We start from the raw sequence: 10,526 nt of genomic DNA, 5'->3' as shown, positions 1-10,526 counted from the left end.
CTTGTAAAGAGATCAATAAGACCTTTCTTGACTTCATCTGGAAAAATAAGCCTCACAAACTAAAAAAATATGTCCTTTCTAACCAAAGAGCTGAAGGCGGTCTAGAAGTGTTGGACTTTGTTGACATAAATAACACTTTCAAGATAAACTAGTTGAAAAAATGTTTGCTCGATACTGATTCAATATGGTATTTCATTCCAAATAATGTGTTTAATAAATTGGGAGGTCTTCAATTTTTACTGAAATGTAATTATATTCCTGAAAGATTACCTGCTAAATTGGCTAGGTTTCACCAAAAGCTTTACTGGCCTGGAAAATGTTTCCTGCACAATTTTTCCCCTCATAAAGCTCTTTTGTGGAATAATTCAGACATAACTGTAAGGAATAAGTCATTGTTCTACCCCAGCTGGCATGAGAGGAATATAGACTTTGTCCTTGATATTTTCGACAACAAGGGTAATATTCTCACATATGAACAATTTATAACATTGAAAGAGTTTCCAATACCTTTCAGAGAGTTTATTTCTGTGATCAAAGCCGTTCCTAGTGGTCTAACTACACTTATGAAAAGTCATCTTAATTTTGGGAATGATCACAAAGTTTATCCAGAACTCAGATTGGAAGGCGTGGGCTTACTTGAGAAATCTTGTTGTAATAAATATATAAGACAAATTCTTCATTCACAAAACCAACTTACACCGAGAGGAAAGTATTTCTGGAACATGCTTATTCCTGACATTGTCTGGAAAAATGCATGGTTAATTAAGACCTTACAAATACTGTATACCAAACAAAGTTAAGGAAGTGCACTTCAACATTTTGCATAAGATATATCCATGTAATTCTATGATGTCCAAATTTGTGGCTATTGATGATATCTGTGTTTTCTGTGAAAAAGAAGGTGAGAATCTGTCTCACTTGTTCTTTGAATGTAAATTTGTGTCTGAATTTTGGGAAAACCTTGCAAAGTACTTATTTACCATTATGAACACTGCCTATAATTTTAACATAAAATATATAATGTTACTATTGCAATGATAACAAAACGACTGAAATGATTGTTAATTTTTTAAATTCTTGTTGCCAAATACTTTATACACAAACAAAAATTCTACACCAAAATTACCAATTTTTCTGATTGAATTTAATTATCTTATTAAAACACTAACCCTAGTGAATAACAAAAAGAATAACATCTTCATGAATCATTATAACAAGATATTTTCAGAGTGAATATAATTGCACTTAAATTGTTTCTTTTTTGTATTTTATTTATATTTTTTGTATGTTTGAGCATTGTTAATACCTGTGTTTGGTTTGCTAGACATGTTTGATGTAGCAATGTAAGTTGACTTTAGTATTATGAAAAAAAACTGTTCAGCTTTGATATCAACAGTACAATCTCTTTCTTCAATCAGCTTGTTTCAGCTAATCTTTTGCCGCATAGTCTGCCCTAGCTGACGCTGTGTAGAGAATACTACGATTGGAAACTGTTGGTTAGACCCGTTCGCACTGCACAAGGTGATTTGGAGTTTAGAATGTCTGGTAGGCTCTTACATTCTTTCGGAGGTCCCAAATGGCACCCTGTAGTGTAGTACTTTTGACCTGTGCCCAGTGGGCTCAGATCAAAATAAGTGCACAAGTCAAAGTAAGTGCGCTATATCGGGAATGGCGTGCCATTTGTCTGTGTGTGTGTGTTAGGATATGTTTTGTGCCAATCAATTGATGAAAATGTATCCCTCAGAAAGCAAGATGGATCGTAGTGATGAGAGAATCAGAAGAGCTTTAAGGCGCCGCCCTTATGTGGTAAATACCTATTTATTTACTTTGTGTTCTGTCTTTGTTATCACATTTTAAATTGAGTGTTGTGTTGACAGTTGAATCCAGTGAGGGTGAACTCCCTGATTCTGCGATGTGGCCAACCGGTAAGGTGCACAGAAGACCAAGGCCTGTAAGTCAAATCCGACCTGAAAACAATTACACATAAACATTACTTATGCTCCATGTACAAACTGCAGTTATCACAATAAAAGCAACTGCAGATATCCCTCCCCATCTAAACTCATTTGAAATTGAATGCTCTCTTGACAGTCTACTTCAGCGCAGACCCCTCAGATCCACAAAAGGCCTGTAAGTCACATTCAAATCAACCACATAACAGTAGCTACTTAAATGATTTATTGATAGCTACATCATTTATTTCCAAGGCCAAAATGAGCAAAATATGTTTTACTGTTCACAGCCAATCATTGAGAACTGTGGGCAGGAACAGACATCTGGGGATGGACGGGACATGAATTCAGAGCCTCTCAGCCAGGTCAGACATCTCTGCTGTTCCCATAGAGATCAATCTGTTGATTGAAATGGCAATTTTGGTTGGCTTGGTTGAATTGACAATCCTTCATTGGAAATGCTAAAGAATCCTACAGTATGGAAGGTCTTTAGTCCCATCCCTAATGTTATGGGAGTTGCATTTATTGCATTTCAATCCACTTGCATTTTCAATTACCCATGAATTACTCACTACTTGGGCAAGTATGTTGGATTGCCTAAATATTCAACATTTTCTTGGCAGTCAATGCCAGTGAATTCCATGGCTGCCCTAAGTACATGCCTTTGTCTGTCTCCTCAGTCTGGAAGGGTGACTCGGCTGATGGAGAGAAATTATGATGGGGTGATCTCATCCTCCAACTCTGATGACATCTCTATCTACTCCTTCACTGACTGTGAATCTGAGGTAAGAGAGTTGTACACCATAGATGTGTTGAGTGATATGACTGTGAAGAGAATAGTCTCAGACTAATTGACTCTGATACACAGTCTGATGAGGATCATGAAAGGAGGACACCACCGCTGATAGTGAAGGATAAGGAGGATGGAAAGGTGACAAAGTTTGAAGTGAGGGAAATGGTAGAGGACGACAATCTGTCTCTCCACTCCTTGGATGATTCAGACTTTCTGGTATGTTCTGCACCATGTATTTGAGTAACTCTTTGACTGAATGTGGAAAATGGACTATGACCAACTAGCTCTCTGACACAGTGTGATAATGGCAATGATGCCTCTGCTGAGGACAGTCCAGGGTCTTCAAAGGAACCACAGAGAAAAGGGGCTTCACTGAAGGACCCTCGACTGGTATTCTCTTACATTTGTGTGTTAGTGGTGCGCAGGTCAGCTGTTTGTTCAACCAAGCCCACCCGCAATTGCAAATAACCCATCCGCAACCGCCCGACTATATGTGAAAAAGTGAAAACCTGACCCTAGTCCACAAATATAGAACACCATCAGAGAAGGCGGAACGATTTTTTGTCAGGGGTGCAGGATTTTGTTGTGGCTAATATGGATATGTTTCTGCTTATCATTTCCGACATTTTGGCAGGCTATTTGTTAGTCAACTTGTCTATAATTTGATAGAAGACTAAATAAACCCTTGCTCACCGGAATAATGTTATAAATGGTAGAATGAATGCTTCAATCTAGTTGACATCGGTAAAGTTCTCCGTCATCTTTGATTCTTTTGCGGAGCAAGAAGAAAATGCAAAAACTCAAGATAAAAAGGGAAACTACCATCAGCTTTTAGGAGGCTGATAAAGCAGTCCCTAACTGCACAATCACATTCTCTCAAGATGCTGAAAGAAATCATATTTCTCCACTCCTGTTCCCGAGTCAAAATATAGTCTACATTTGTTGTAGCCTATCATTTTACTGCAATAAATGCTTAATTCTGCAGGAGTTAATATTAAGACTGTGAGAGGTTAATTAAAGATCTACAGTCAGTGTCCAGATTTCAGTTTCCATTTAACTCATCTGAACAGTTTGTTCCCTTGATGTGCCATAGGCCTATTTGAATCCCCCTCTTGTGACTGTCGAATTTGTATAGTGCCTCACAATCGTCACACATAATAGAGACACTGCCATCATCCTCTTTGAATACTTCATCAAATATTTTCCAAACATTCCTTTTCTGGCCATCCCTTCTTTATTTTCAACTCTCCATTTCGTAGATTTCCTCTTATTGAATTAAACTCTGACATTGTCCTTTTTGCGTCAGCGGATCAACAGTAACTTTTTCTGCCCTTTCCCAAAAGTGTTTGGTGATTGGTGTCTAGTCTATTTGGCAAGCGCCAAATTAGGCCCTAAAGCTTAGGTTTACGTACAAATGCTAAATAGCCTATAGATATAAATGACACAAGAATGATACATTTATGGATTTTTTTCATGTATTGTTTTCTCTTTATTCAACCTGACCGCCTCCCACATAATATTTCATGACCCTAAACCCGCCGCCCTGTGGATATAACCGCGGGACTGCTGCTTATGAGTCAATGCATCACTAATGTGTGTTACATCTCAATGATTTGACCCTATGTCTGTACAGATTATTGTGGCCAAGCCCAACATCCTTCTCCCTGCCTCTGTGAGTGCCATGAAGAAGGCATCACGCCTGATGGAGTTGGTCCCTACTGTCCGGCCCTGCAGGGAACAGCTGGACAAGAAGACACAGTGGACCAACACCAACGAGGAGAGCCTGAGGAGGATTAAAAAAAAACTGGCCTCCATAGAGCTCGACCTGGAGGAAGGCCTGAACAAGGTCAACGACGGTCAGGACATCAACCAAGAGAGGCAGAAGAATGAGGGATGCTTCAGAGCCTGGATTGAGAAGTGGATGGGGAGGAGGAAGGAGGAAAGACTGAGGGATGAAGATGTGAATAGGGAAGACAAAGGGAGGATGGGCGAGGAAGTGAGGGCACTGATCCAAGTGATGAAGAGAAACTGCAGTGAAAGTGATCTTGAGGCAGTAAACCTGGACAGTTTGCTGAATGACTTGGAAAGGTTGAAAGTGGCCTTCAAGAAATGCACTGGAGAGATGGCCAAAATGGTAGAGAGCATGGCAGAAATGCAAACCAGAATAGCTGAGAGCAGGCTCCTCAAGCCTGAAAAAAATAACTATGTCCAGAGCTTTGTAAATGAATCTTACTTATTGAGTGTAGTCATGTATCTAATGTATTTATAGATTAGTCATACAGTATATCTACAGATTTTGTATAACATAGCACTGTCCTAACAGTTTGTTTGTTGTTTCTGGTCTTACAGAGCCCAGGGAAAGTCTCTGGTCCTGTGTCTGGCCTCTCTCCTCTTGTGACCTCAGCACCCCGGACCCTGGCTGAAGCCCTACAAGCCCTGCCCTCTGCTGTGGCCCGTCCCTCCCAAAAGGATGTCCCAAAGCTTCCGACACCTCCAAGCCCTGTCTCTGTCATTGTTGCTTCGCCTGCTGTGGAGTACTTACCATACCACCACAGCCCTCGCCTGGCCCCAATCACCAACCTGAGTGAGAACGGCAGGAAGCTGCTCCAGAAAATGTCAGGAGTGACGCCACAGGTGAGAGGAAACAGGAAGGGAATATTAGCCATATTTCCTTCTACAGTATATCAAACCTCTAGATACCATAGCTCAAGAGTAGAAAATAGTCATAAGCTTATATTACTTTATCTCCTTGTCCAAAATATTCAGGAAAGGAAGGTCAAAAGGAAAAAGACCAAGGGAAAAAAGCAAGTGAAGAAAGAGAAGGCCAGTAAGATGCAGCAGGTGGAAAATGTTGGAGAAAGTAAGGAGGACAAGAAAGAGGAAAAGAAGAGTCTGAGGAAGAGGTGAGGAAATAGAAGAGGGGAACATAACAAGGGCGTTTTAGAGATTTATAGAAATTGAATGAATATAGAAATTGAATGAGGTAGCAGAGAAAGAGCAGCTATCTGATGTTTAATGGCAAACTACTATTTATTCTCCTGTTGTGTTTGATTGACAGGTTTCTCCTGTGGCTGCTGCCCAAACTGAGATGTTCGAAGAAATAATGGCCAACTACTACTACAACACACACACACACACACACATACTATTGATATTGGTCTCATTGTTATATTTTGAGACATGCACCATTCTTAAAAAATAAAAAAAAGACCCAATAATTATATTGGTTCCCATACAGCCTACTAGGGTAGTGTATGATAATGGGTTGGATTTACATAGCGTGTAGTTATCAGGCTTGGAAATATAGCCAGGAGATGCAGGGTCAACACCCCTACTCATGTCATAAGTGCCATGAGATCAAATCAAATTGTATTTGTCAAATTGTTTGTCAGATGTTACATGGTGTAGCAGATGTTGTGCTTCTAGTTCCGACAATGCAGTAATAACCAACAAGTAATCTAGCTAACAATTCCAAAACTACTACCTTATAGACACAAGTGTGAGGGGATAAAGAATATGTACATAAAGATATATGAATGAGTGATGGTACAGAGCGGCATAGGCAAGATACAGTAGATGGTATTGAGTGCAGTATATACATATGAGATGAGTATGTAAACAAAGTGGCATAGTTAAAGTGGTAACGATGCTTCGTGGGTGACTGTTGTCGATGTGTGCAGAGGGTCCCTGGTTCGCGCCCATTGGGTATGGGCGAGGGGACAAAAGGGGGTCTAAAGTTATACTGTTACACACAGTCTCATCCGAAGGACAGCACTTTTGTGGAGCGCAGTGTCTGCAGTGCAGTGTCTGGCATTGGTCTTCTTTGGCCAAAGGGTGTCTGGCATTGGGGTCTTAGGTCTTCTTTGGCCAAAGGGAAGTGAAGAGGGCCAGTATGAGAGAGCAAGAACTTTCTTAGCAGATAATGATAACATGACAACAGTAGCTGTAGATGATGTAATGAAAAGTTGGAGGGTGGTTGGTAATGGAGAACATCAGGTGGATCCACGTCTGGGTGTTGGGCAGGACCCCTAGCTCCTGGAGAACAGGAGCAGAGTTAAAGGGAACAGGGTAGGAGACAGAGACGTAAACACTCCGGTAGCTCTCCTTCTGTTTCTCCTGCGCCTTGTCCATGTTCTGTCTCACCTTGATTGATGACAGGAATACATGCAATTATATTTCATATTACAAATACATTTCTTACATATCTCTTGGAGGGACAGAAAATAAATTAACAGAGGACAATCATTTTTACCTGGTCAAAAACCTCCACGTCCTTCTCAGTCTGTGCCTGAAGGTAGTACTCAAAGGCGTTCTGATCTGGTTCGACAACTTCCACCACATCAGGTGGGGTTTCAGTGATCTGAAAGTACATTATGCAAAAATAGCAATAGACAAACACTAAGTCAATCCCAATTTTGAAAGACTACAGTATATGCAATAATTGTATATACAATTGCATTGTTTACCTCAGTCAACAGCTGCGGCTCCCGTCCATACTCAGCCTGGATGCTGCTGTTGTGTGCAAAGAGAATTACCTTCAGGTTGTTCTCCCACCCTTCCTGATACCAATCAAGGGACTTGCCCATGGCAGTCTTGAGGTTCTGGTTGGTCCATTTACTAAGGGTTTTGAAAAACTTTGTTTTAATCTAGGTTGTATAAAACAAGAGTACCAAGAGATTTGTCTATTGTATGGGTAAAAAAACACAAAGTACAAAACACACAAGCCCAAAAGGAGGTCTTATACAATCAACTGACAATCAAAGCTTTCTTGCATTGATTTGACCTTGAACATTCAGAGCCTGCTTGTGTATTCAAACCAAAAACATCTGTGAATAAAAAGTGGACCTTCAAGTACTGCCTCAAACCACTTGTCCAAGCATATTACATCTCAATGTATAACATGAGACAGAAAACACATTGAATGAAAACTATGGGCTCGATTAAATCTGTATCGCCGAAGTTCAGAGCTATAGCGGCTTATAACCACACTGACATCATTTAAAAAAAACTTTATTAGTTATACCATAAGTTGACGTTTTTACAAGGATTGTGATTGCTGAAAATAGCGCACTTGAAATGTAAAGGTCATTTCCAATCTTTGAGAACATTGCCTTTGAATTTCAATCAAGCTATAGCAAGTTTTGGTGTTACTGAAGTCATCAATCTGTCAGTGAAGACACAGGTGCTCCTGGATGAACCGTCACAGATTCTGTTAGTGACTCCGGCATGTTTACTGTGAAACTCTGGGGGACACTGACAGACAGACAGTGGACTGAGGTGGGAATGTTGAAAATGTGGATGTTGAGCCACTGACCCAGTGACTGCTGGTTTGAGAGGCAGATGCATGCCCATGACTGTCCATGGCCAAAGCTGTGTTTGTGACTGTGTCCATGCTTGTGACCATGTCCGTGACTTGGCCTCAAGCCCCCATGGTTGTGTCCGTAATAACCTGAGAGCTGAACAAGGCTCCCCTGTGTATAGTAGGAGTGGGCCCAGCCTTCAAATGTCTTTGGTGTGGTCTCGGTAGCCTGTAGGTTGGAGGTAGAGGACACTGGAGCGTAGGCTTGATCTGGGCAGGAGCCTGGTGTTGGAATGATTCTGCAATCAATGAGAACGTAGACAGATTTCAGAGAGCTTCTCTATACCAGTGATTCTCTATCTAATCATGGGGACCACTAGGTGCCTATTGTAAAGTATTCAATTACAGGTGAGGATCATCTATTATAACTGCACCTCATTATACTGTAGTGTAACCGATGTGAAACGGCTAGCTTAGTTAGCGGTGCGCGCTAAATAGCGTTTCAATCGGTGACGTCACTTGCTCTGAGACCTTGAAGTAGTAGTTCCCCTTGCTCTGCAAGAGCCGCGGCTTTTGTGGAGCGATGGGTAACGATGCTTCGTGGGTGACTGTTGTTGATGTGTGCAGAGGGTCCCTGGTTCGCGCCCGGGTATGGGCGAGGAACGGTCTAAAGTTATACTGTTACAAGTACATCATGTGCTCTGGCTTGCACACAGTAAATGTTATTTAATAACCTCTTGTCTTGTCTGATAAATGATGGTTATGGTGCTTTCTCAGTACTCACGGTGGGTGGACCATCTTCCTTCTCCGTCTCTATTGATGCAGGGACATACAGGACACCAATGTTCCTCAGCAGCCTGAAAGGCATCTTCTTATCCAGCACTGGTGCCCTGGCATCGGACATGTTCAGAAGTCAGAGCAAGCCCTTTCCGTCTGACTCATATACAAGACCTATAACCTAATAACACTTAACTACACTACTAAGCACATACTGCAGAGGAGCGTATCACATTTATTTTGAACCGCAATGAGGTTGGAATAAGGATACAGATCTCCCCTGCGATGAGTGCACTGTGGCCATACACATACAGGAGAAGGATACTGGCATGAACCCCTCCACCAAACAGTAGCAGACCCAGTATGCTGTACAACACCCCTGTGCTGATAGAGAGCAGCAGAAACCAAACAGTGCTCACACTCTTCTCAATACCACCAGAGAGGCCCCAGAACCCCAATACTGAGGAGTCCCAATACTGAGGAGTAGCTGGGTCACTGTCTTGTGGTGGAAGACAGTGACCCAGCCCTCACTGCTGCTCGATCATCCTATTTTTCCAACTAAATTGAGGAAAATAAGAACAATCCGAAATGTATTTTTGATACTGTCGCAAGGCTAACTAAAAAGCAGCATTCCTCAAGTGAGGATGGCTTTCACTTCAGCAGTAATAAATTCATGAACTTCTTTGAGGAAAAGATCATGATCATTAGAAAGCCAATTACGGACTCCTCTTTAAATCTGCGTATTCCTCCAAAGCTCAGTTGTCCTGAGTCTGCACAACTCTGCCAGGACCTAGGATCAAGAGAGACGCTCAAGTGTTTTAGTACTTCAGTCGTTCCAAGACTGAAGACATCCTCTGATAAACCGAAATATGTAACGTTAGTGACAGTAAACAAATTATACTATAATGACAGAAACAATCCCAGCCTGAACTCAGGAGTAAAACTCTTGAACCTCTGAACCATACCTTTTAAAACTATTCGGGACATCATTTTGATGCCCAGTACATATTTTTCAAACTAGTACTTGGATTATCAATCAACTTTTTATTCATTATTACGGAACGCCGGGGGGGTAGATAACTAGCTAGCAAGATATTCCCACTAGATAACACAGCCACAAAGTACAAATTGGCTATATCGTAAAAATGTATGAAAACCAAAATACGCGTTTTGGTCTTAATTTAAGGTTGGGCCATTAGATCAGCAGTGTGGTTCGGTTTAAAATCCGTTTATAAGAAGATGAATTGTAGAAATATGCGGGCAAGCTTGCTAGCCCCAAAATGTGTACAACTTCAAAGTTGCTCAACTGTTGCACAGGGGATCAACTACTGCATTTGAAGACACTGCCACCTGCTGACATGTGCCTCAAATGTGATTATCAAAGAGTCCTCAACAGCCATTTGAGTTAGATAGCTACATAGATTTGATTTGACAGTTATAAATTACATCCAGGGGGAAAATAACACCAGTCCGGTCCCTTACACGCCTTTCTTGTGACGTATTATGCGCGGCCATAAAACGGTGACCCATTGTGACGTAACCAAGCATCAATTCGCTACATGAACTGTGTTCAGCTTTGATATCAACAGTACAATCTCTTTCTTCAATCAGCTTGTTTCAGCTAATCTTTTGCCGCATAGTCTGCCCTAGCTGACGCTGTGTAGAGAATACTACGATTGGAAACTGTTGGTTAGACCCGTTCGCA

At 41.3% G+C, this 10,526-nt stretch overlaps 1 protein-coding gene and 1 pseudogene across 1 annotated transcript; one reads left to right on the top strand and one right to left on the bottom strand.

The window, feature by feature from the left end:
- The first annotated feature begins 1,794 nt into the window (after positions 1–1,794).
- Positions 1,795–5,652, top strand: LOC135571246 (uncharacterized). Its single transcript, XM_065017024.1, has 6 exons — positions 1,795–1,951; positions 2,092–2,130; positions 2,243–2,317; positions 2,633–2,737; positions 5,095–5,379; positions 5,512–5,652. Exons 1-6 carry the CDS (start codon positions 1,913–1,915, stop codon positions 5,650–5,652), a joined length of 684 nt encoding a protein of 227 aa, XP_064873096.1. The 5' UTR covers positions 1,795–1,912.
- A 1,850-nt stretch (positions 5,653–7,502) lies between these two features.
- On the bottom strand, positions 7,503–9,894 carry LOC135571244 (uncharacterized; annotated as a pseudogene).
- Positions 9,895–10,526: the final 632 nt, after the last annotated feature.

The sequence above is a fragment of the Oncorhynchus nerka genome, unplaced genomic scaffold (assembly GCF_034236695.1).
Source record: "Oncorhynchus nerka isolate Pitt River unplaced genomic scaffold, Oner_Uvic_2.0 unplaced_scaffold_3___fragment_2___debris, whole genome shotgun sequence".
NCBI lineage: Eukaryota > Metazoa > Chordata > Actinopteri > Salmoniformes > Salmonidae > Oncorhynchus > Oncorhynchus nerka.
The sequence above is the reverse complement of the archived record's forward strand: the minus strand, read 5'-3'. Positions and strand labels throughout refer to the sequence as shown.